Source organism: Oculina patagonica, chromosome 13 (genome assembly GCF_052425735.1).
Source record: "Oculina patagonica isolate OP01 chromosome 13, crgOcupat, whole genome shotgun sequence".
Classification (NCBI taxonomy): Eukaryota; Metazoa; Cnidaria; class Anthozoa; order Scleractinia; family Oculinidae; genus Oculina; species Oculina patagonica.
Genome location: NC_135770.1, coordinates 7,119,720 through 7,147,078, shown reverse-complemented (window position 1 = coordinate 7,147,078; position 27,359 = coordinate 7,119,720). Strand labels below are relative to the sequence as shown.

The window sequence follows — 27,359 nt, the reverse complement described above, 5'->3', positions numbered from 1 at the left end:
AAGATTTCAATTTATTTGAAAGTTCGTCAAAATGATTTAATCTTTGAAAAGGTATAATTCAATATTGGGCAACGGCAAAAGGCGAAGACTGACTCTGACGGAAAAAAAGCTCAAACGAAGCAACTCGCTTTTAGGAAGAACCGTTGTACTTTAGTTTACCGGATCTAACCACGGATTATAGAAAGACAAACAAAAGTGACAACTTGCATTTGCATTGGCTAATGACAGCAGGTTCAACCGTTGTAATGAAACAGGTTAATTTGCAAGTGTCAGTGGATGCATGTGTGGGATTAGTTATTACAAGATCTAATATTTAGCTTGCTAAACGAGTATGTGAAAAAAAACAACGAGAAATAACTGAAATACATTTACTTTGACGATAGTGTGAAGAACGATTATATCGATGTTCCAACCAACAGTAATCAGTTTAAGAAAGTCAACTAGCCTTGGTAACCACCTGTTTATCTAACTATCCTATATCTGTTAATTGTAACACCTTGTAAGCTTATCGTGCGAACTGCCTGAATTTCAAAGTAGTTAATTTTAATATGGTAGCAAAGATAACTTACTAGTTTATGGGCTCCTGTTATGATGAAATAGGCCTAGAAAATTAATTAGTTCATTAGCAACCAAAAGCAGTTTAGGGGCGCTTTTCACCCGGGGGGGGGGGGTACTCAAAAGGTCGGGGGGCTCCGCCCCGCTCCCCTTCCCTTTTTTCCATTTTTCTGTGTCCCCTTCGTTCCTTCGGCCCCCCCGGGCGGACTGTGGACGTTCTTGTCATTGGCGCTAATATCAACCATATTGCGTCCTCATTTGGCCCTTATGCAATACAGATTCCTCCCTTCTCTCCTCGTGATCCCTACCCTTTCCTGCGAGGTCCCGGGGGCCCCTGCCATTTGGAGTCCCCCCCGGGCTTTTCAATTGTCAGAACTGGCCGGCCGGTCCGGTGGTTCTGACTGTTAAATGGCCCTTTTTGGCCACGATATTTTCCTACAAATCCACCACAAACAGTGAACAATATTTATGCATTGACTGACTTGACAGGACAAATCTGACTAACAACTGACTTTTGTTTTCGAATATACTGGTCTGGTCGGCCAGTATTAACCAGTGTAAAGCACCCTAGATTTATTTACTAAAAGAATGGTTAGAGCATTTGTGTATGAGACCAGCCTTAAACAAATTGCTTTGAAATATGTTCTTCAGTTACACACCCAGGTAGAGGGATGCCGGTTACACAAGTCTCCGGCCCGTCCAGGGTTAAGTTGGAAATTAAATTCTACTGTGTTGTTTCTGAAATCTCCGGGGATGAATTTCGCTGAAGCAAATCCCGGCTACCAGCTGCTACGAGCCGGACTGCAAACTACGACACTGCAAGCGTAGTACCCTCTCTGTATTGGTTATTCTGTATAACTGGAAAGCAGCGCTACATAGCTAAAACGATATTGGCACAATTAGGCAACCTAGTTAAGTGACTAATGAGTCTTTGACGAGTGGTCAATGCCACTAGCTTTCACCTGCAACAAGTTACATAGCGTTAACCTTAATTGCTAAAATGTGACTATCCGGCAGAAGGTTTTACGCTTAAAGCACGCCGGTTAAACAAATATAAGGTTGTATATTAAAATAAAACCAGTTATTTTTATTGAAAAAAAAAAAAGAAGAAAAAAGAAACGCGAGTTCTGCAATATACGCGGATATCTTTCGGTAAAAAGAATCAACATTAATACAATTGACTGACAATTACAATTACAAAAGCGTACAGAACATATGTAATTAGGAAGAAGCAACTAATGTATTTCTGAATATTCTAAATAAGCTTCTGATCATAAAAAATACCAAATTCAAAAGGTTGATTTATGTTTCGGTTAACAAACTGCAGCTGGCCTTTTAAAGACGCAAAAATCTTTTCGCAACTATTTTATTAACATACAAATAGTAACGTAACTATTATTAAATTCTGCATTATGTGAATTTCTAACATAACTGAGATATTACGCTCGCTCTGATTTGTCAACATCGTATGTAGTATCAGGCCCGAAACCAGCATTTGCATGGGGGGGGGGGGGGGTGCGTATGAGCGCCGTAGGAGCAATAATGTAGGGGAGTCTGGGGGATATCCTCCCCCAGGAAATTTTGAAAAAATAGGTTATATTTATCTGAGAGCATTTCGTGCGTTTTGAAGACAGTTTGTTACGAAACAAGGCAGGTATAAGTAAAGGTAACAATGAAAATAGTTCTGGTTCATTTTTAAATTCAAATCATATTTTCCGAAACAGCGGAACCTTAAAAACGTAATTTACGATTCATTTAGCTAGCAATGACGGCAATAGAGAGAAGGTTCAGACAGAAAAAGATAGCTTTCTTCATTTCAGTGTCAAATGGTAATTACAAAAATTAGCCAGAGTCGGTTTGTTGTTCTTTTATCGCTGTGGCAAGCTCCAACCTTCTTGAGTGCTTCCGATCCCAACAAGTACCCAGTGTCCTCTCTTTTTGGTAGCGCCTTGGAATATTAATGATGGTTCGAACGGTTCGACTATGAAAGGCATTAGGTAGAATGTATCGTTGAAAGTAACCTAGAATCATACAGTTTGGTCCAAAATATACCACACAAATCTACAAATGGTGGACTTTCAACTCAAAGGACCATATTGAATGTAAAAAGTCGAAGTACAGAAATACCATTTCCCTTTATTTATTTATTTATTTATTTATTTATTTATTGATTTAAATATATTTTTTTGAGCGGACTTCCAAGGCTCGTGGGGGGGGGGGGGAGGGGGCGTGCGGACGCACCCATCGCTCCCCCCTCCCTACGGGCCTGAGTATGTCAGTATCGTACCGGTTATTTCTCACTTCTTCTTCGCCTAGGCCTCCTGGCATGACAGCACTTTGCTTAACTACGCGCGAAGGACAAAGAATTCAGTTATGAACTTAAGTTTAACGTCTTTTTTGGTTGCATGTTCAGATGATTAAACGGTAGATACGATTTTCTCCTCTATGATTCTCCCTATAACTCACAGAATATTTAAGCAATCACAATGAAACTTATAGGATGTATAGTATGTCCGAACGTCTATCTTTTGGTATACGTCACGTTGGATGATGACATCACATCACGTGACAATAACATCGTGATGTCAAAACAGCTGCCATCTTGGATCCGCCATCTTATAATTATATTTCAAATTTTTTCCAAAACGCCAGAAAAACACCCAAAATTACTGTAAAGTACTTTAAGTCAATAAAACTCTCCAAAAAAACATAAAAAGGTAAAAAAATAATTGCATTTAAGTTAATTTCCATTAAAAGAAACACGAAAATTACAAATTTGGGAAAACATGCCACTCAAAATGCCGTTGCCATGGTGATGTCAAGTTCCTGATACAAAATCCTGTCCTACCAAATGATTCCCAGTTAAATTTTAGATAAACTCGCAAAGTTGGAAGCGTTTGGTTGAATCTTAAAAAAGTTATAACCGTTCAAACTCAGCGCGGGCCACAAAAGCCCACCCCTCGGTCTGAATGGTATGGGTCATTTGTCCGAGCCAAATGACCCATACAGCCGGAGCTTATCCCGACTAGGAGTATTGCTACTCCCCATGGATGGGATGCTAGTCCATCGCAGAGTTACCCCCAGCAGTAAATTCGCCGGTACCTATTTATACATCTGGGTGGAGAGAGGTACTGTGAGAGTAAAGTATCTTCAGTGCCCAAGAACACAACGCAGCGCCCCGGCCAGGCCTCGAACCCGGGCCGTTCTACTCGGAGTCGAGCGCGCAAACCATTAGGCCACCCCGCCTCCCTCTCCCGGTCTGAATAGAGTTAATTAATAAGCAATTAATAAAGGTTATAGTTCGCTTGAATACACTTTCTTCCTTTTAAATATTTGCCTTTTTCTTTCTGTTCTTATTCATTACTATTATAGCCGAAAAAGGCTTTTGTGTTTTGAGTGTGGAGCTGAACCTGTACCTTATAGTGATCTACAGTTATTTCATAAAAGCAATAGACTACACTGCCTTTGGGTGTGCTGCGAAAATCTTGAGCTGACAGCCGGCGCGATTTACAAGCTTTTCTCCTATAAAGAGTGTGTTCTTGTTCATTCTTGTGCTTATTAAAATACCTTTGCCTTATTTAAACAGCTGGGAGCTTTCTCCGTCTTCTAAAGCAAGATCATTCTCATCTCTCTTTCCGTCCCAGATTGACTTGAGGGTCTGAATGGGAGTACTAACACTAAACACTTAGTTTTTTGGCTCTGTAACATGAAACAGTTAAATTTTAGGCATTTTAACACTAACAGTAAAAAATTCACTGAAACAGTAAATTTTATCCAGAAAGAAAAAAAAAACCTCTCCAAAAAAGTCAATATTGTTTTGTTTAGTATATGAAGAAGTTTTAGGCCATTTTCCTACGATTTCCGATCATTTAGGAAGAAAGATTTCCTGAAGAAGATTTCCGGAGACTACCGAAGATGACCGGATTTGCAAGGACAAATCCGAAAATTTCTCTAGGTTCATGAGTGATTTTATCCGAGTTTTGAAGAGCAGATGCAATGCTTAAATTTTTCACGAAAAACCCTCCAAACACTTTACGGTATTTTCTCCGGAAACAGTAAACATTAAAAAAAATGGCCAATTTAGACCCTCTGATTTGTCCAAAAGAAACGAAAACTCTAACGAGAGCTCTGGGAACGAGAGCGAGATAGCCAGCACCTAAGAGACTGGTTACGAATTTATAACACTGCGCATAAGTCTCAGACGAATACCGCTGATCTATTTCCATGCTCAAAACCTCTCAAACAGAAATAAGAAACTGAGGTCATATGTCGAATTTGTCATGATTTTCCTTGCACTAAATGCCTCGTAATGGAAATTACCTGTCGGTAATAGCTTCTCCTTTCGTGTCGTTATGGAATGCTGTATGTTTTGTGCTCGTGACGCTGTTATGGTCAAATTTGTTCGGAACTAAAAAGAAGAAAGTGAACAGACCACATCAAATCTTACGAACTTCATTCATGGCCTCTCGGTCTCCTCGAGACAGAAAACCTTGCAAGTCTCAAAATTCTGTGGAGGACAGCGAGGATGGGTTGCCAGGAGAGATTGTTCGTCTACGAGGGCATCATAAACAAGCATATGGCTACATTGCAAAAGCTTTGGAGATCGATGAAGGAGGAGGTATTTGTACATATTGTAATATTACAAGTTTAATTATGTAAACTTCAATGTCACCTCTTAATAAATTACTTTTACATGGATTCTTTGCTGCGATCAAGCCCTGGGGAAAAGTTATGTTTTGCAATACTTTTACCTTTAGTGGATTGCAGCTCTAAATCGCAATCAAAATAATTTATGCACAGTGTTGTGAGTGTACTGTACATAACATGTACAATGTGATTGGTTAGAGTGCATGCATAATAATATGGATACTAATTTGTATTTCCATTGATCTATGCTTTGATCTATAAATTGTATAATGTTTATAGTAAGCAATTATTTAACACAGCTACAAAATACGGTACTGTGATTTTATTTGGCAGCTAAGGCTAAATCACAGTACTTTACAATCGCTAAGTTCAATAAGAAGTCATGTTGTATAGTTAGACAAGTGAGGTAATTTTTTTGCAGCTATATTGCCTTACGTTAGAGCTTATTAAGATGCAACGAAAGGTATGCACTGCCTTTTTTCTCATACAGTCAACTCCCTCCTTGCTGACCCCTCAATGATACGGACACCCTGTTATTACGGACAGAAGTTGAGGTCCCGGCAAATAAGAACTACTGAAAATAGCTGCCGCTATTATGGACTTTCTCTGTTGTGGACACCAAATTGTGCTCCCGAAGGTGTGGGAGTTGACTGTACGTGTGGAGAAGGATTGTACTATGGTTAAGCAAAATTAAAATCATTTGTAACAAACAAGGGCCACTGTAATGTACAATATACTGTTCGCTGAATTTCAAACATCTCCCCTTGTCGTTTACTCTTGAGAAAGTAGTCTGAATCAGATAACCACTAATGCTGTCTAGTGGCATATCGTGTTTCTATTGTGAAGTGGAATAAAATATAGGCATATTCTATCATTCTCTCATAGCGCTGTCATAACTTGTTTTGTGCATGTTCTATTCAAAGGAGGTCTCACAGCAAAGAAACGAGCTGTGGATTTTTACAAAAAAGGGGTCAGTGAGTTGGAGATTGGTCTTCAAATTTGCTGTGATGAAGAAGGTACACTAACACAGTACGTTTTGGTTCAATTTCTGCCTAGGTACAATATGGTGTTTCCTTTTTTCTGATGTATGCTAACATATGATAATAAATAAAAAACCCAGGGAAATACCAGATTGTACCAAGGATAAAATTAAGCCACAACAACATCAAACAGATAAATATAGTACACTACTATAATTTTGTACCATTATTAACAAAAGGGCTTGAAAGCAAATTAACAGTGAAAAGAACAAGATCAGTTATGCCCATAGGCATCACAGGAAAAAAAAAAAAAAAAAAACACAATAAACCTGTGCCCATGCTATGAGGTCTTTTTGGTAACTTTATTCTTGCCTTTGTTGCTCAAATGTGTAGATCCATAAATTATCCATACCTTCACCACTGAAGGGATTTTTCCTAAGACACCCCACCCCTCTGAATATTCCAATTAAGCTTCATACATTTCCTTAAAGTTTTTGGCCTTTGAGATCCCTCCCACCCCCAGGAATTTCCAATTCCTTCTGTGGGGGGAGTATGGACATTTTCTGTAACGATGTCAATATTTAACCAGAACCGTTTTAATTGCTCATTAACCTACACAATTCAATGTACATGTATAGGTGAAGAGTGGCAGAAAGCAAGAAAACTTCAAGATAAAATGAAATCAAATCTGGAAACTACTAGAGATAGATTAGATGAGTTAGGTATGTACAATACAATGTATACGCTATATGAGCTGGTTTCAAAAGTGCCAGCATCGATAGCTTGGAAACAGAATTTACTTTTGTTTTATTTACATGTATTTGAATTTATGATGTAAGCATAATTAAATTACAGGGCTTTTTTATTTTCAAAACTTAAGCCAGGCACTGGTTGAATTGACCAGCTGTGAACACTACTTTGTCTGGTTGTTTTAACATCTGAACCCACTTCTGTTTACCAAAAGAGGGTAGGGACTTGATGTCTCTTTTCCTGGGTGCAAAACCCTGATGCCCACATGCTCCAGACCTTAAAAAATTCCTTGTTATAACAAAAGATTCCATTTTTTGCTGCCATCAGTCATTATAGTGACAGCCAATGAACTTTATGGTCTAATGGTTACCGGATCGAGCGGTCGGGTTCAAGCCCTGGCCAGGGTCATTGTGTTGTGTTCTTGGGCAAGACACTCTCACAGTGCCTCTCTCTGCCAGGTGTATAAATGGGCACTGGCAAAATAATGCTGGAGCCGGGATACCTCTAGGATGGACTAGCAGCCTCTCTAGGGGGAGTAGAAATACTCCTAGTCGCTTCTTTTGAGCAGAGTTTCCATGCTATATTGAAAGGTGCACTAAAAATAAATATTTTCCTCCTTCCAGTGGCACTGTTATTATCAGCATCCACCATTGATGAAGAGGAAGCTTCTAAGCTTATGGATGAAATGGCAGCAGAAGTTAAAGCTGAAGAAACAGCTCTTCCAAAGAATAATGCTAATAAACCATCTTCGTCAAAAAGTACTACAGCAGTACCTCGAAAGATATCAAATCCCAAAGATAGTGCATCCAAACCTGCCTCTAATTCTAAAGTTGCTAGTCGAACTGTAACAAAAAAGACGGTTGCTTCATCTAGTGTGCCAAGTGTTAGGCCTACTGTACCAGGGCGGAGCCCAGTAACAGGCAGGAGAAATCCTACTCAGGTGCTTTTATTTGCCTTCATTGTCCCTTAATCTCATGTAAGGTTTGATTCAAGAGGTTAAAAGTTAGAACCACCTTGCACAAGATAATAAAATGGTACCACATAAAAGAACATGTGCTACTCAATAGCTTTTACTTGTAAATGGTCACACTCCATAGGTTAGTTCTAGCCATGTACAGTGCAATAATTAAAACTGTACCACATAAAAGAAGACATATTCAGAAAGTTCTCAACTGGTATTTATTCTAAAGGGAAGTGGTTATATTGTAATTCTGCAGCATATACATTCAGTTATTCTGTACTGTGTGTGCTCAGTTTTTTTTTTTTCACTAACTCAATTTTTTTTTTTTTTTTTTTTTTTTGGGGGGGGGGGGGATTCCAGCTAAATTATATTTGTGGCAAAAATTGGGACCTCCCAGCATTAATCATTTAAGTTAGGAAATGCATGTTATCAAGATCTATACAATTAATTTTGGTTGTATAGAATTATTGTTAAATGTAGATTTATGAAAAATACAGTGGATGTGGTAGAGAGGTTAGTATCCACCGTCAGTTCTAATACATTTAAATGCAATTTAAATTGAGTAAACAACAAAGAGCACCAACAGTGCTCACAGTTTGAGGTTGGGTTGAAAGTGCATGTGCAGTGGTGCAGTATGTGTGTGTGGCATATGTTTCAACAACCTGAGGATTTTCCAGCCAGTGTTGAAAATGGAGAGCATTTTTCATCGAGCTCTACCCCCCCCCCCCCCCCCCCCCTCATTTTCTCCCTTTTTCTCTCCACTGATACTTGAGTGTGACTGGAGCCTGTTTTTCATTTTCCTTTGTATGGGGGACTCACGGCTGGGTTGCAGCACTGTGCCAGCCATGGGGGCATTATTCATTCTAGGCACTGGCTGCCAACAGCGCAAGCCCCTGGATTGCTGGATATTCCAGGCATCCAACCTCCATTAAAGGATGCAGTTGTTAAATATTATTAATGGAGGATTTTTTTGCTCTATTTTAAAGGCAAAACCATCAGCAAGGCCTGGTGTAGCAGCTGATGGAGAGAACGACAAGACAAAGAAAATGAATGAAAATAAAAAGAAAATATCACACCTCAAAAACATTGACTCTAAATTAGCCAATCATATCTTGGATGAAATCGTAGAAAGGTACATGTACATGTACATTTTTTAATGTTGTTTTAATTTGTTAAACATGATCTACAGTGCTTTATAGATTTAGTTATTTTTTTTTTACTGTGCCTTGAAGCTCATTCTCACCTAGGAGTAGTGGCAAGATGCCAGTACAAAAAATATTACATTTAGGGTATCAAAAGTAAATGCAATAACTCTTCTGTTTAGATATCATTCAGGTAGACTTACACACCACAGCATCTTATAGACTGTTTTATTTTACATTTTTGATTTTAGTGGGGCCCCAGTACACTTTGATGAGATTGGTAAGTTTGTCTACAGTGTATGGTGTTGACATCCAACCTGCATAATATGTAATAATGTACAATCATGTATGTGATCAGATAGGATGCACTGCACAAATCATTTAAACACTCTGTTTGCCTACCTATTTACAGTTTACATGTACCTGCATGCGTCCATCCATCTACAGTGTATCTGTCAGTCTGTCCGACCGTCTGTCCGTCCCTCCATCTGTCTCTGTGTATTAAAATAATGGGTTTAGCTGTTATGGTTCAATTTTACCCTTGGTACAAATTGGTATTTTCTTTTGTTGTGGTGTATGCATGGTAATATATGATCATGAATATAAAACACAGGATACATTAGACAGATATTTGTAAGGTAAGGTAAAGTCTGTGTAAGGGCCAAGTGGCCCATAAAGCCGGAGCTTATCCCGGTTTCCGTAGCATTAAGCGACTAGGAGTATTGCTACTCCCACCTGGATGGGATGCTAGTCCATCGCAAGGTTTCCCCCAGCAGTAAATTTGCCGGTACCCATTTATACACCTGGGTGGAGAGAAGCACTGTGAGAGTAAGAACATGACGCAGCGCCCCGGCCAGGGCTTGAACCCAGGCTGTTCGACTCGGAGTCGAGCGTGCTAACCATCAGGCCACCACACCTCAGATATTTGTACAAAGGGTAGAATTGAACCACAGCATAGCCACTGGCACATCACATGTCTCAGTGTTTCTTACAAGTGTGCATGGATCTCAAGACAAAAAACAACAACAACAAGTCTTTCATTTTAATATGTCATGTTGTGGTTACGAGGTTTCAAACACACTCACCCCTGTGTGTTCCAAAAAATAATTATTAATAATAACACATGGTTTACAGTAGCATAGCTAAACTAGTTTTTCTCAGTGTGTTTCATGATTTCTTCATGTACTATCTTTTTTATTTTATTTTATTTTTTTTCATTTTACAGCTGGAGCAGAGAATGCCAAGAAACTGCTTCAAGAGATTGTAATCCTTCCATATCTAAGACCTGAGGTACATTTGTATACTTCAGTTCATTTCCTTTTGCCATGGTGAAGGTGTGTTAAATGCAACTATCCATGGCTAAACTAATGATCTTGCCTTTTTTCTGTGAGTTTTAAATAAATATTATTAATAAATTTATTTCTTAACAGCTATTCACTGGTTTAAGAGCTCCAGCTCGTGGCCTGTTGTTGTTTGGTCCTCCAGGAAATGGAAAAACGATGCTGGTGAGTTTTTTTCTCTTTTTTAGGCGAGGACGTTAGTCTCGCCTTATTCGTCGGTTGGTTACCGGGCGGGGCGGGCGGCGGGGCGGCGTGTTCCCGGGGGATTGGCTAGTTGGCTTGATTGTTCCCTCTTTTCCCCCTTTTCGCGCCTTGACTCGTTGCGCTACTTACTTTGAGTTCAACACCCACTGTGCTGGTAGCCCCTACTGCATAACGGGCAATTTTTTCTGCTCCACCAGCTAACTAGATAACTCTGGTGGCTCCTTATTTTCGTAGCTAATCTGCTAGTTTTCTGTCTGGGCCGCTCCTCTTCCATCAGGGGGGGGGGCCCGGGAGTCCGACGCGTATTTTTTTGGCAATCTGTTTTATCTTCTTTTTATGAGTAGAGTGCATCCTTGGGAGCGTTTTTTGGGCCCCTCTCCCCCCGGCCTATCCGTTCACATTATTTAATTGCAGAGCAAAAATGATTTAAATAAAACTTCTTTACACTTAAGAACTACATTTCCTTTTTTTAGGCAAACTTTTCTCAGCTTCTCTGGTGGTACAGAATATATACATTTTTTAGCCATTTTAACTATAATATTTGTGATTAGAATGTCAAAAAAAATTAGTCTATTCATAAAAAATTTTTTCTTTTATTATCACAACAGAAAAAAAATAATGCATTCATCCTTACGGCCTCATTCTTCTCTATCATTTAAGCCCATCCTCACTATGATGCAGATAATAAAAACAGCGAACAACAAAACAAGAAAAAACTTTAATCTCTGACACCTATTCACTGCCCACTTTCACTCTACTAACTCCTTACTTATTAAGATTACTTATTGACTAACCTCCATACGAAGCAACAATCTTTTTTAAGTAACTAAACTTACTCCTAACTCTCACCTGCATTTACCTTTAAATAACTTTGACACTCACTAATAAATTAAGCAGTGCACCTTAGCACATTAAAAGGCTAGACATTAAAACATTATCCCCTGATTCCTCTTTCTCCCTCTCTCTTTTGTGTGGTCTCTTCTCTCCTCCTTCCCCTTTTTTTTCTTGGGTGTTCTCGGTGTGTCAGTCTGGCCGGCCGGATCTCTCTTTCTTTGTCTGGATTCTTCTCTTACTGCGCTCGCCTTTTGCTCTCCGGTTATTTATGCATGGCATCCCCAGCATTTTTGCCTTTTAACAAGCAAGTCAATAGGCAACTTAATGTTTTTGTATAGAATTTGCAATTATTTCTCAAAAAAACTTTCAGATCAATTCATTTTCACAGTGTACAAACTTTACGTCTCTCATTAAAACCTCATACGGGTAAACACGTACACGGTACATGTACCTCTTGCTAACACAATTGATAATGCAAAATAATTAATATCAGTAAAAAATAAGTCTTAGTGCTAGATTGATTATTAATCATTGGCCTTTCTTGTTTACCTTTTTTCTAAGGCCAAAGCTGTTGCCAGTGAATCAAAAGCAACATTTTTTAATATAAGCGCTGCCACACTCACTTCTAAATGGGTAAGGCATGAATTTTATATCTGGGTTAATTTCTGTATATTGCTACACTACATGATTTCCACTGACGCGTAATTTTTTACACGCGGTTACGTGCGTGAAAAAACTTAGAGACAATGTATAAACGTCTTGAGTACACTTTTACGAAACTCGTTCATACATTCATGTCTCTAAATTTTTTCACACACGTAAACACACGTAAAAAAATACGTGTCAGTGGAAATCCAGCATTGTCATCAACTGATGGGTATTCACACGTATGATGTTTTATGTAAATCGCATTGTGATTGGTTTAGGCGATTCTCGTCTCCAAAGGTGGCTGTCCCTCTTAGCTGCACGAGGAAAAGGTGGCTCTGGGGACACGTGATTTGATTAACTAGATTCCCCAAAAGTAACCCTTTAAGCCTGACTTACACTTGCGACGCAAACGCAACGCAAGCAAGTGGAGCGTGACTTGACCATCATCTTGAAAAAAAAAAAAAAAGACTTCAACTGGGCCTGCGTATCTCACGTACAGTTCCTTGCGTTTGCGTTCTACGTGTGAATGTCTCTTGTACTTGCGTTTGTGTTTGTGTCAACTGTAACTCATGGCCACGTCGATGTTTTTCTGTTTGCTTTTTTAAGCTTATTACTTTTTAACATACGCATAAGTTAAAATACTGAAGTAAACGAAAGGCATCTCATTTGGTCGTTGGTCTGTAACCTTTTACTACCATTAAAACTTAAAGTAGACTTTAAAGTCACGCCACGCCACGCTCCGCCACGCCACGCCACGCAGTCACGCCACTCCACCTCCTCTTGTGGCGTAACATGTACGTCCTTGTTCCTGTCACGTTTCTGAGTACAGATGCATGGTGCAATGGTGTTTATGTGTAAAATAATGTTATCAACTGAACAATACTTTCATTGCAGGTTGGTGAGGGTGAAAAACTTGTTCGAGCTCTTTTCGCTGTTGCTAGAGAGCTTCAACCAAGTATAATTTTTATTGGTAAGCACAACATTGGATATTTAATTTGCTGTTTGCCGTTGAAATTATATATTGGTAGAGGTGTTTTGTAATTGTGTGTTGAACTTCTTCTTTGCAGATGAAATAGATTCTTTACTCTGTGAGAGGAAAGAAGGCGAACAAGACCACAGTAGAAGAATGAAAACAGAATTTCTAGTTTCCTTTGATGGAGTAAGTACATGCACCCTCACTGCTGGTAATAAATCCCTAAATTTACACCCCAAGCTGAATTTCATTCATTTTTTCAAAGATTTGTCTCAAAACTGAAAAAATCGTCTCGAATCTCGAAAGAATCGTCTGGAAAGTTGAAAGACTCGTCTCGAATGCTGAAAGATTCGTCTCGAGTATCGAAGGTCCCGTTTCAAAACTCTACAAACAGTCATCTTCAATCTCGAAAGACCCGTCTCGAGTTTCAAAAGACTGGTCTCGAATCTTGAAAGACTTGTCTCGAAACTCGAAAAAATGGTCTCAAATATCGAAAGTCTCGTTTTATAACTCTAAATAAGACAGTCATCTATTTTGAAAGGCCCATAGTTCTCGAATCCCGAAAGACATCGTCTCCAAACGAGAAAGACTCGTCTCGAATGAAATTACTGGTTGTTGACTTTTTCAGGTTGTTGCTGACCCAAATGAGAGGATATTAGTCATGGGAGCCACTAACAGACCACAGGAACTCGATGATGCAGCCCTCAGGTAGGCCTGTGGCACTGCCCTAATGTCGTTTAGTCCTGTGGTATGTAGATACATTGTGGACATATCTGCATGTATCTGTGGTGTAGAGCATTGCTATGTTTATGGAACTTAACATAACATACGAATGTGTAAAATTATGGTTATACTTGTATAACTGAATGTGTGCTTAGAGAAGAAGCCTGGGTATTTTAGTAAAAGTCTTTTGCAGTTACATGTATTTCTTCGCGATAAATTTGCCAGTCGAAGTCTTTCATGTAGTGTACTCACCTCTGAGTTTTGTTCTTGTTTGTAGGCGGATGGTAAAAAGAGTATATGTACCGCTACCGGACAAAGAGGTTTGAAATTGTTGTTCTTGGTTAATTTAGGAAGTCCTGACACTGGATATCAACTCAAATTTGCCTTAAGGATGCATAGAAGATTGTTTATAACTGTTTAATTATGGTATACAACCTTTTTGAAAACAACTAAAGAAATTCAAGTGATTCAAAGCCAAACGCCTCAACTGGTTTTCATATGTCGGGAAAATCCCAGATGATCGGGGATTTCACCGTTTCCCGACCATCCCAGATTTTGCCGTATATCGGCAAAATCTGGGATCAGAGTCGCCTTGATCGGCAATGACAGACGCCATTTCAGTTGTGAGGGGCGGTGAGAGACTGGAGCTAAGCAATTAAAAGATTGGTAACGAGCTAAAACTAATCGCCGACGTCTCCGACACTAAGAATTGGAGTTTTCATATATCTTGAATGATCGCCGACCATCGCAGAAATCTGGGATGCGTCGGGAAAATAGAAACGCTCCCGATTCTCCAGATTTGTCCCCGACCATCCCAGACGATCGGGGATACTTACGATTTTGAGTTTTCATTAGTCGGCAAAATCTGGGACGGTCGGGAAACAGTAAAATCCCCGATCGTCTGGGATTTTCCCGACATATAATGAAATACCAGGCTTTATAAGTTTCCAAGTATTGTAATTCATTTCAAACTTCGCTATCGTTAGTCATCCTCACTTTTTAGGGTCCTCTAATAGTGTAGCAGTTGCCACTGTTTTTGGGGGTAGGGGTATTTTACTGCATTGTTATGTTCCTTGAAGGGTAGCAAGCGAGCCATTCACTTGAGGCCTTGCCAGAGCTGCTACTCGACAAACTGAGATATAATTAATGTGTCCATATGAAAAAAAGGGAGGGCGGGGGTTTTTTGTTTTTTTTTTTTTGGGAGAAAAGGGGAGATTTTTTAACAAAAAAAAGAAAAAAAAAAAAAAAAAAAAAAATACTTTCACACTCAAGTGAAAACCGCTCTATCTAAATTTAATTGCTCTTTTATAATTGTTTTTTTTTTTTATTTTTGCCTTCAGACAAGAAAAGTCCTTTTGTCCAAGCTTCTTGTCAAAAATCACAATCCGCTAAGTTCGAGTGAAATGGAGACGCTAGCTAGGTACGTGAAACGCATCCGTCAGAATGACCGCATTATCATGATGATATCATTTTTTAAAAAAAAAAAACAAATCGTAAATTATGTGAATGGTGTATTAATCCATTCTCCACTTTTGTTGTGTTATTAGACAAACAGAAGGGTATTCAGGAAGTGACTTGACAGCTCTCGCTCGCGATGCAGCACTGGGACCCATCAGGGGTGAGATATTGTTGACTTGTTATTGTTGTGGATTCAATATGAAACATTCAAAAGGATGACAGTATGTCTTTTATTCCCTGCTGTCAGATCTTCGTCCAGACCAAATACAGTCCGTGGACGCAGCCAAGGTGATGTTTTGAATTTTTGTAATCTTTTTCTTTTGCGGGCATTTAAATGCCATTGTCTAAAGAGCTTGTGGATTTGGAAGAACCTTGCATTTACGTGTATTTGCAACTATTCTGCGACGAGGACAGGACCAATTTACAACAAGCGATATACAGTGTCCTAAAATAACCTTCTTCTGCCCAACCATGATTGCTTCTTTTTTTAGAGATTTTTTTTAAAATAAAAAAAAAAAAAAAATTTCCCCAAAAGAGGGCTGTGGACAGTCTATTTTTTGGGAAGGGCCAACATATAAATATAAAGTATTTGCAAAAAAATTGAGATACATAAATTCCTTTATCTTATTTTAGAGTGGCTTTATATTCGATCAGCTCTTTCATTGCCACAAGAAATGGGTGTAATTTAATTTTAAACAACCTTCTTCTCATTCCAGGTTCGTGACATCCAATATAGCGACTTCAGAAACTCATTGAGAGTTATTCGTCCCAGTCTTTCGCCGCATTCTCTGAGGTTCTTTGATGAATGGAACAGCTCCTATGGTAGCAGTGCTTAGGAACTTATACAAATGGTCAGGACTTCATGGCAGAATTGGAGCAAAGAACGATTGATTCACGTCTTGTTCACACCAAAATAACATGTTTAGTTAAACCAGGATTAAAAAACAACGACAGCAACAAACTGGAAATCAAAGGAGGCTTTAAGCTTCTGCTAAACTTAAGATTAACTTGACTTGCCTGTAAGTCGAAGTTTGATAAGGATTCTATGAGTCATCAGTCGGGATTGCAAGAGTTGTAATTCAGGGCTAGATTTTAACTTAGTTTGTCGTGGATAGTGATCTCAGTGCAGCGATCTCCTGGTAGGTATCTTTCGTGTCCATTGGGAATTAAGCGGAGGAATGAAGCACCAAATTTAGCCATTCCTTGACAGAAGGTCTTGACACAACTGGCTTGACGCATGCTCTACACATTCTCTCTCACACTCGTACCAGTTCGTAGCGACCATGCATGTCAGGCTGATGTCGAAATAGAATCCGATAATAATCCTTGACCTTATTATTCGTCCAAATAACATTTTTAGGAAAATTCAAAGCGTTTCAGCATCGGATTTAGGGTTTCAATAGTTTTAGGTGCGCACAGCAACACTGCATGGTTAACTTTTTGAACCGGTAACGACAGAGTGATTCCATTTAACCTGTGCATGACATTGACATTGTTTTTTGGGTTAAGTAAAACCACTATACGAAACAACAGAAGCTCATCGAAAAAAAAAACCTAGCTGCGCCATTGGACAAGATTGTGAATCCTCGTTAATTTATTTCCGCACGTGGAAAGGCGTATGACGCTGATACAAAGAATGGAAGAATTGTTAACGGTATTCAAACAGAACGTTGAGAGAAAATCTTGTACAATCGGTAATTAAGAACTTCGTCATTATACTGCATTTTATCTCTTGTAATTCTTGTAATTGTGGTTGATGTAATTCGCCTCATACGTGATTTAAACTTGTACAATAGCACAATCAGCGTTCTTTTTTGTGCAGTTTTAAGTCATTGCAACAAAACCCCCGAAGGGCCAAGGGAGGACTTTCGAGAGGGAGTGAAGGGTGCCCGTTTTTGAAAACTTCAGCATCGACGTTTTACCCCGTTCTTTTAGTCCACAAAATAGTTGGGGGGGGGGGGGGGGGCTGTAACTTTCTTCCGTTCCAGTTTGACGCCCCCTGTGTCCCCAAGGTTGAGTCTAGAAAACCTTATAAAGCTTCCGTGCAGTGGATTGTAACAGGCGCGCGAATTTCTAAATCGATCTGATGAGTGCATTAATTAACCACTGTTCAGAGCCATTGCTACTCCTCGGTCAAAAGAAAAAGTTCGAAGCTGAAGGATTAGCTATAAAAGAGCTAGGGAACTTACCAAGGACGCTTTTACAAAGAGTTTCAGAGTTCGAAGAGTTACGTCTACCTGAACTAATGCCGAAATCGCGTCATTAGAATCGCATCGTGATCCTGTGGTACAGGAGGGATGACGGTCGATAATTTGCAGCTTAAAATTGTTTCTTGTATGCTTACCATCACAAAGTGGGGGGGGGGGGGGGGTTAATAGAAATTATTGAGGGGAATAGAAAGGGAGCTTAAAGGAAGTAGTCCAGGAGGAAATGTCGCTGAAAAAAGTCCCGTGGGAATTTCGTGAAGATTTTTGCCGACCAGTGTAAAAGTGTTGTGGAGGGCCCAAGGGACCCGACAAATGTTGTCGGCACTTTTGTAACCCGAATTTGTCTCTTACGCACGTGCCCGCCGTTTTTTTTTTTTTTTTTTTTTTTTTTTTTTTTTTTTTTTTTGTCATTTCGCACTTAATTGCCTCTCCTATATAAATTTTAGTGATCGAGGAAGCTACACAATCCAAAGTGAACATCCACCGATAAAGAAGAAGAGAGATTGCGTGACGACTCACGTGTCGAACAAGGAAGTACATGAATCACGCTCGCTGAAAGGGAAGTAAATCTGCACGCAAGGGTACACAGAAGTAACATGAAAAGAAAAAAACAACAACGTGCTCTCAAAGGTGAAAAAATAGTCAAAGACAGCAAGTACGTTACTTATCAAAAGTACGAACTTCTATAATGATAATGGAACATGCCACGAGGCCTTTTTCAAGAAGGATTAAAAAAGAAACGAAACCCTTCTGCAAAATTATATATCAGACACGGAAGTCGGATCGAAAAAATTTTCATTAAGGAAGCATGATAAAACGAGGAAGTCGAATAGATAAGTTTCTCATCAAGTGAAGCGTGTGCTTCCAAGAGCTTTTTAATCGAAAGCGAGAACAGACTTTTAAATTATTGCTGTTCCTGTATTATAATTAACTGGTTAAAGCACGAGTTTGTTTGTGGTTAAATACCTGCTGAATTTACTTACGTGGCGTGAAATGATTTCATGTCTGCCACCGTGTGACCAAAGAAGAGAGATTGCGTGACAAGTGAAAAGAACACTACCGCAGCGCATTTGAAGGGGCAACAATGAAATTGACTAACACAGAAGTCTGAGAAGTTTCCAATAGGGGACTGTCAACGTAGGAAAAAAGGTAAGAACGCACTATTTAATATTATTAGTGTTATTCATATGTTATCATAGTTATGAACTTATCGACTCTTACAATTGTTTATAACAAACAGCCATTTCGTGAACAAAATCGCCGCTCGACACTGAACGTTATTACGATGACGTATTCGTTTGTAAATGGTCACCCCAGTGAGGCTACGATCGTCGTTTTATCGATATTAACTGTTGTCGACCTAGAATAAGTTTGAAATATTAAAACAGGACCTCGAGTAGTTAAATAAAATTTTATTTATAGATATTTTATTATCATTTACGTGTAGAGCGGTACATAAAGTGATTTACATTTGTACGCGGACATGCATGCAAGGAGGCACGTGCCCCGTCTAGCAGTCGTTTGTGCCAACTGCTTTCGTGTTAATTGTTTATATACATGTACCCTATCCAGTTATCTCTTTAGCGCCGAAGATTGCAGTTTCTTTGACCGTGTTTGCCGCTGTGCCGTGTTTCCTTGACGTATTTTAATTTACCAGTGACTGGATGCATAAATTACTCCTTGTTAGCTAGTTTCGTAATACAATTTATAATATATTTCCAAAAAAAAAAAAAAATTGAACGTGTTGGTCAGTTTAAGTTAAGCGAAATCTTCCATTTTGACCTTACTGTTGGTGAGGACAAATCAGCTAATTGAATGTCAAATTAGTGTCCTTTCAAACTGTGATGTTTGAGAGATTTTTGCATATTGATTGTCGTCATAGGCCACTGCCTCAATCTGCTATCGTTTAATGTCTTTAATTAAACGAAGCAGCTCTTTTTGTACAAAGACAAAAACAAAATGTTTACAATGCAATTGGCCGTGTCATAAATTAGCTCTAAATTCAATTTAACCCTCAAGAGGTACCAATAAGACAACGTCATTGGACAACCAATCGTAGCTGATTTAGTCATTTTTTATGCTTTTTTAATTTTAATTTGTTGTATTTTATTTGCCTCCTAAAGCTGAATAATTTATCTGATCCATTCAACCACGGAAATGCCACGTTAAAGTTCCAAAACAGTCGCATGAGTTACCCTGGAGTGTTCCGCACCCCCCACCTGCCGACCCCGAAATCTTGAAATAAAGTAACATCAGTTGCTCCACTTAGGCCAATCTGTCAAATTTGCTTGCTTTGTGTCGCTTGAAAGTGCGTGACATGAAGGCCATTGAGAAATGGTTAGATCATTACTTTAATTAATTCTTGTTAAGGCTAGAGCTTGTGCTATTTAGGTCAGCGATATCTAAAAGATTCACGCATCCTCAAAGAAATTATATCGTTTTTTTGTTTTTTTGGGGGGGAGGGAAGGGACGGAGTAAACAAAGTTGTTGGAACCAGTTTCCTAGTGAACATATGGACGTGCCGAAAATAAATCTAAAGGCTTTTATTTTGTTCTAGACTTCATCATGACCGCAGAACAAGACCTTTCTTGCCTGTTCCAGTCGATTGACGAGCTTCCAGCTGAGCCAATCAGCGCTGAGGTTAAAGGTAACCTCCCCTCCTGGCTGTCCGGCACCTTGATTAGGAATGGGCCTGGTAGATTTGAGTGCGGCGACACGTCATTCAATCACTGGTTCGATGGCCAAGGACTATTGCACCGTTTTCACATAGAGGGCGGTCACGTGACGTACAGCAACAAGTTTGTACGCAGCGAAAGTTACGCTGATTCTTTAAAGCACGGAGATGCTATTCATTATGAATTCGGTTCGTTCATTCCTCCAGACCCCTGCCAGAATATCTTCACCCGTTTCTTTTCGCGGTTTTTGGGGGATGAAGTTCCGGTGGATAACACATCCGTTAACGTGTTTCCAATGAAGGAGAAACTCTACACAGCAACCGACGGCAATTGCATATTTGAGATCAATCCCGAGACCTTGGACACTTTGAAGAAAGTCAATTTTACTAAAGAGTTTCCAGGTAACGAAGCTAAGTAAACGTGACATTGATCTTTGGGATCATTTACCATGTCAGTGAATTAATTAGACCATCTTGGTTGATGTGCTTGAAGTGTCCCACTTTCAAACACGTTACAACTATCCGATGACCATTAAGTCAATCGAAAACGGTTATTACCCGACCTACCCGCTGGTTCTAAGAACTTTATTTTCTTATTTATGATTTATATATTTTCGATACCGAGGCAAATTATAACCTTATAAAATACATGAAAAACTGTACTACGATTGGCTAAAAACAAGAAGTCCTCTCTTGCTAAAAGTAGTGCAATTACGATCAGCTTAAACTTTAACATCAATGCAATTTTATGTTGCATTAGCAGGTCTAAGGCAGGCCCCTCCACCCCCCCCCCCCCTTACTAACTCTGCCCCGTCCCCCTTCTCCGTTTTTCGTGCAAGAACGGGTCAACTTCACACCCCACCTCTTTTTCGAACAACTCTCTATCCACGATTAGGTCGCAATAATTGATTCAAATAGATTCAAAAACCACCCGGCCTGATCCAACGAGAATGATAAAACTAACATTGTACTGTCGAATTTTGAATGCGAGTTTTTGCAATGCTTTTTGGCTCTTAGTCATTTAGGCAAAGTTCAAACCTGGACCAACATCTCAAATTTCAATTTGAACAATTGATCTAAAAAGATAACAAAGCATCCTGTTTCATCTGTCAGCATCACTCTGGTCGTCAAAATGTTGCCCAAACAACCCTTCTATCAAGCTAACTTGTCTACTTTTTCCACTAGGAGACACTACGATACATTCTGCAACCGCTCACGCTCACCAGACCCCAGACGGTTCAGTGATCAACATATCTGTCACGTATGGACGAATCTCTACTTACAACGTCATACAAATACCACCATCCTCGGGAAAACCGGACGAAAGTCCTTTAGAAGGAGGTAAAGTGCTTTGTTCTTTTCCTTCCACCGGTGGGGCTGCGTATATGCACAGCTTCGGTCTCACAGAGAACTATGTGGTCGTTACCGAAACTCCTCTTGTGCTGAATGTGTGGCGATACCTGACTCGCAGGATCACGGAGTCTTGTTTTTTAGAGTGGCTCTACTGGGATGCAAACCAACTTGCCAGGTTTCATGTTGTCGACAGAAAGCAAGGCACGCGTCTTGGCACCTTCACAGCGGAGCCGTTTTTTACGTTTCACCACATAAACGCTTTCGAAGAAGACGGCAAGATTTATCTGGATGCTTGTTGCTACCAAGACAGCTCAATTGTCAGTCAGATGTACCTGCACAACTTGCGATCTCCCATAGTGCCAGGCGAGCAGAAGCTCGACGTTGCGGACGCGCGCAGATACGAGCTTCCTCTGGAAGACCTTGGAGACGTACATGCGGAAAATCCTCTTCACAAGGGTGCTGACGGGTTGGATTACACTTTGCTGTATTCTGGTTTTGAATTGCCGAGGTTCAACTACGGGGAGAGAAATGGCAAACCGTACAAGTTCGTTTACGGCGTGGCAGATGTTAACGAAGTGATTTTCGGCCAACTCGTCAAGCTGAATGTGGAGACCAAAGATGTTGTCACTTGGAAGGAGCCCGGGGGTTTTGTTTCGGAGCCTGTGTTTGTCAAAGCGCCTGATGGAAAGGAAGAAGATGACGGTGTGGTGCTGTCATGCGTGATCAACATTCCTGACCAGACCACCTCTCTGTTGGTGCTGGACGCGAAGGATTTTAAGGAGCTGGGGCGAGCTGTGGTGAAAAGGGTTACTCCAATGTCATTGCATGGCTTATTCCAGGAGGAAATGATATAGTACTGTAGTAATGCATAGACTGATGAAATGACTTCCAGACGGGTTGAAACCTAAACATGTTTCGTTATGAGAACCATACATGAACTTTGCAAAGTTTATTGAAGGTTTAAACTTGTTCTTTTTTGCTCGGCTAGCAGATCTAGAAACGTATACAGAAGAACCATTTGCATTAATCATTATAACACAACGACAACAAGAAGTTTTATATGCCTGACCAAGAATGCCGATATATTATTAAAAAAAAACTTACAAGTTAAGAATAAAGGTAAAATGAATAATGTAAAGATAAATAATAAATGGGGAATGTTGCAGGGACATATGTCGCAGGGATATGATGCAGGGACAGAACGCAGAAGAAAATGTAGCTGGAACTCTTCGAGTGTTAGTATATCTTTAGGTTTCGAAAAGGGAAATGTATCGAAGAATTAAGCTGTCGCTATATATGCCTGTATTAGCTCTTGTTCTTGTTTTTACATATCTTAACGGTGAACAGAATAAATTTAACACTATGAAACGAAACGAAAATCAAAGTCTCTTCGAGATATCGACGTTTTTGCATGAAGTATGAGTCGAAGGTTTATCCTGTGCATTGTTCTTCGAACTTATCATTACAGTTTCTTTGTAGTTTAATTTAACAATTTCCTATCTTCGCGGAGGAAATGCAGCCATATAATTTTGTCAAAAATGGCTCGTTCGCGCCGGGTATTTATACACATATTCCTTAACATTACACAAATAAACAGTGCAAATTTCAGCGAGATCTGACAATTCTATACTTTAAAACTGCAAGGACCTTTCGAGGCAGTCGATTACGGCAGCGAAATTAGCAAATGAAACAGCAAAATATGTGTTCGACGCTTTGTTTTTGCGACGCTATATTTGAATTGTTATAGGTAGACCGCCGTTCAATGTGTTCAAGGCCGTATCGTTACGATTGCTCCATGAAAAAGCACGAAAAAAAAAAATACGGATATTTCCGACTACTGTCGGAGAAAACATTGCGTAAACAAATCGTTACACTCAAGCTGCGTTTTGTCTAGGCTCGGCGAGGGTCGGATATCAAGACCCAGGATTAAACAAAAGCCACATATACAGTGAATGCTTTCGAACTATATTTGAAGATGAAATACGAAAGAATTTTGCTGTCTTTGACTGAAATTCCACTCGAACTGCGTAGATACTATCGCATTGTTTCGCTCTCTATTAATGAGATAATTGGCTCTGAATTAATTAAAGAATCTACGCACGAAAACGTAACAATGACTAATTAACAGTAATTAGGCCATAACGAGAAACAGCAAACACGGAGACAACCATCGGATTTCGAACACGAAACACCCGCAACATAATCCAAGAAGACGTAACAAGAGTGTGTAGTTTGAAACTGATGGTTGAATAAAATACATCACAAAAACGATACATTCGAAATCCGATGTGAATCCTCCAAGAATGGCAGCAGAAGCGAAAAAAGAAGAAGCAAAGAGAATTAGGACCTCAGCCAAGTCACGATTCACAAGGAAACGCAATGAATTCTTGAAGTCCATCCAGGATAACAAAGGTATGGATGCGGTCAAAAGAACCTTTGCGGACTTACACGAAGCTTGGAATATTGTCGAAGGTAAGCATGACATTTACATGATACACTTAACCGAAGACGAAATAGAGCAGAATGAAGCATGGATAAATGAATTACAAGAACTGTACGAAGAAGCAGCGACTGCTCACGCACAGTACGTCAACGACCTAACCTTGCACGAGCAGAAACGAGTGGAAGAATTCCACAAACAAGAATCAATGAGACATGAACAAGAAAAACTAAGGCGACTATTGGAACAATTCAGTATAAAAAAGAAGTCCATGAGGACTATATTTGACACCTTAGTTGAACACGCACACGACGCAATGGAATCACAAAATAAGGACGTAAATACTCCAGAAGCTTTGCGCAAAACTGAAAGAGATTTAGATATCGCGCTAGCAGACTGTAAAGCAGTACATAACACAATGCTCGAGCTACTTGACTACGAAAACGTCGAAAAGGAAATCGAATGGATTCGAAACATGCACGCGCGCCATCAAGAGATCAGTGGCCGTATCGAAGCATTCATCTCTGCTAAAAGAGACGATAACAACGCGAAAGACAAAGGCAATCCGCTACTACTCGAAAAAATCAAAATGCCGTCATTTCACGGAAATGTAAGAAATTACCCACAATTTAAAACAGACTTTGAAAAACAAGTCATGCCGTCAATTAACTCTGAGAACGCCCCATATGTTCTCCGATCATGTCTGGGAAAAGAGCCCACCGACACGGTGAAAAGCGTCGACGACGATATTGATGCAATGTGGAAGAGATTGGACGAAAAATACGGCGATCCTGCAAAAGTCGCTGACGTCATAATGTGTGCAATCCAGAACATGAGACCTATCAGAGAAGGCGAAAGTAAAAAATTCGTCGAACTCATCAACGTCATCGACGACGGTTACAGAGACTTGAAAAGGTTAGGTTTAGAGAAAGAAATAACTACAACGAGTTCGGTGAGCATAATAGAAAGAAAGCTGCCAAATGATGTGAAAAGAGAGTGGGCGAAACTGGTAAGCTCCGAACACAGTCCCGTCGATAAAAGAGACAAGTTTCCAAGTCTGTTAAGATTTCTCCTTGAACAAAAACAAGCAATAGAATACGAAAACGCAGAGCTACGCTCAAGCAGCAGCCTCCCACTAAGGGGCTCTCTTCATTACCTAGAGAAAAAGAATGACAAAGTCGCCATCCCAGAAGGACAAAGTTCGTCACGCTATAAGAGAACCAAATGCCTATACCATGAAGGTGCCAATCACTGGACTAATGAATGCAGACTTTATCTCTCAAAGCCAGTACAGGAAAAGCTTGACACATTAAAGGAAAGAGGAGCATGCTGGTCTTGCTTAAGACGGGGTCACAGAATTCAAGACTGTACAAGCAAGAAACCCTGTGGCGTTAACGATTGCAAAAGGTTTCACCACAAAACACTACACGAAGAAGAACGGGACAAAGGATTGCCAACCGTCATCGCTTCCGCAAGCGGTTCTGCAAGTGTATGCAATAACAACGAAATTGAAACGTGCTTACTCCAAATACAAAGGATACCTACAAAGAATGGATTTGCAAACGTCGTTGTGGGACACGGGAGCGTCATTATGTTTTATCACAAACGCAAAAGCAAGGGCGGAAAACCTTAAGGGTATCAAAACTCAGCTGTCAATTATTAAAGTTGGCGGAGAAAGTAAAAATGTGGACACCTTCAAGTACAAGCTTCCACTTATTGACAAGCAGGGCAAAACAGTCGTATTCGACGTTTACGGAATCGACAAGATAACCTCCCCCATTCCAGCAGTGCGGGTGGGAGAGATCCAAGAAGGAACCAACACGAAAGACTGGTACTGGACCGAAGGTAAATACAACATTGCTGATTGGTTAACGCGTGGTAAAAAACCAACTGACATAAATCTCGACAGTAACTGGCAGAAAGGACCCGACTTTCTTAAGTTACCGGAAAGCGAATGGCCTATATCAAAGGAAACAACTGCACAACGACAACTGCCGGACACGTTAAAGGTTCTCGCGTCAATTAATGTAACGAGCCTCGCTAAAGAGAACACACTTGCGGACCGAATTAATATCAACAAATACTCGAATTTTGAGAAATTATTAAGAGTGACCGCTAGAATACTAGCACTATACAAGAGAACACCAAGAGTATCATTCCGAAATATAACCAAGGAACTGACAACTGAAGACATCGCAGATGCAGAACTATTCTGGATTAAGCATGCACAAAAGATAATGTATGAAGATATCAAAGGAGGAAGATATAAGCGACTCTGCCCTCGAAAATCTGACAACGGAATATATGTAGTGGGGGGACGCGGTCAACGATGGATAGAGATGAGTTACAACAAGCAAGAGCTCATCTTACTACCTTATGAACACCGATTTTCTAGACTTTACGCAGAACACATTCATCAAAGAGACCATCTTGGAGTACTATCCACAGCTAGTAAAATTCGATCAAGATTTTGGATAATTCGATTACTTAGACTGGTTAAAAGCATCAAAAACAACTGCGTAATCTGCAGAAAACTTGAGAAAAAACTTAGCGAACAAGTGATGGGAAAGTTACCCATCGAAAGACTGAAACCAGCGCCAGCATGGCATTTCACAGCTCTTGATTTGTTTGGACCCTTTAAGATTAAAGATGAAGTAAAGAAGAGAATGACGGGAAAGGCGTACGGTGTAATATTCAACTGTCTTACTACTCGAGCTGTCCATGTGGATATCTCACCAGATTACAGCACACAGAAATTTCTGATGGTATTGAGACGTTTTGTGTCCATAAGAGGTTATCCGTCAAAGCTATATTCAGACAATGGGCCCCAACTTGTATCAGCCAATGAAGAATTAAAAAGGATAATAAAGGACTTTGATCAAGAATCACTCAAACAGTTCGGAGTGACACAAGGCCTTCAATGGATATTCTCGTCTGCCGACGCTCCATGGCAAAATGGCACATCAGAGGCACTTATAAAATCGATTAAGAAAGCAATTACAGTAGCCGTTGGTGAGAGCGTGATGACATTCTCGGAATTAGTACGAGGAAAAAATTCATGTCAATCGATGCACTAAACCTAAAGAAGCAACGGGAAATCCAATCCTCGTAATATTCTGCGACGGATCTAATGATGCATATGGCGCATGTGCTTATGCTAGATGGACACTTTCTAATGGAGACCACGAAACCAATCTTATCTTGTCCAAAAACCGCCTCACACCTTCCAAGAAACTATCAATCGACCGAATAGAGCTCTGTGCAGCAGTATTAAATAAAAGATTAAAAACCACAATTACCGAACAATGCAGGTACCGTTTCAAGAAATGTTATCACATCACTGACTCTCAAATCGTTCACTCCATGATCCAAAAGGAATCCTATGGATTTAATACCTTCGCAGCAGTGCGGGTGGGAGAGATCCAAGAAGGAACCAACACGAAAGACTGGTACTGGACCGAAGGTAAATA

The 27,359-nt window shown here is 39.9% G+C and overlaps 3 protein-coding genes across 3 annotated transcripts; all 3 read left to right on the top strand.

Moving 5' to 3' along the window:
* Positions 1–4,779: 4,779 nt before the first annotated feature.
* On the top strand, positions 4,780–16,953 carry LOC144634961 (spastin-like). The gene is made up of 17 exons (XM_078494007.1): positions 4,780–5,173; positions 6,126–6,218; positions 6,821–6,904; positions 7,556–7,872; positions 8,880–9,025; positions 9,287–9,315; positions 10,261–10,325; positions 10,466–10,540; positions 11,975–12,046; positions 12,956–13,031; positions 13,129–13,220; positions 13,663–13,742; positions 14,035–14,077; positions 15,098–15,177; positions 15,305–15,375; positions 15,463–15,503; positions 15,932–16,953. The coding sequence occupies exons 1-17, from the start codon at positions 4,855–4,857 to the stop codon at positions 16,049–16,051; spliced, it is 1,803 nt and encodes a 600-aa protein (XP_078350133.1). The 5' UTR covers positions 4,780–4,854; the 3' UTR covers positions 16,052–16,953.
* A 1,318-nt stretch (positions 16,954–18,271) lies between these two features.
* On the top strand, positions 18,272–23,404 carry LOC144634976 (carotenoid-cleaving dioxygenase, mitochondrial-like). Its single transcript, XM_078494024.1, has 3 exons — positions 18,272–18,571; positions 19,980–20,498; positions 21,282–23,404. Exons 2-3 carry the CDS (start codon positions 19,988–19,990, stop codon positions 22,301–22,303), a joined length of 1,533 nt encoding a protein of 510 aa, XP_078350150.1. The 5' UTR covers positions 18,272–18,571; positions 19,980–19,987; the 3' UTR covers positions 22,304–23,404.
* A 91-nt stretch (positions 23,405–23,495) lies between these two features.
* LOC144636908 (uncharacterized) lies at positions 23,496–26,966 on the top strand. The gene is made up of 2 exons (XM_078496109.1): positions 23,496–25,502; positions 25,555–26,966. The coding sequence occupies exons 1-2, from the start codon at positions 23,753–23,755 to the stop codon at positions 26,964–26,966; spliced, it is 3,162 nt and encodes a 1,053-aa protein (XP_078352235.1). The 5' UTR covers positions 23,496–23,752.
* Positions 26,967–27,359: the final 393 nt, after the last annotated feature.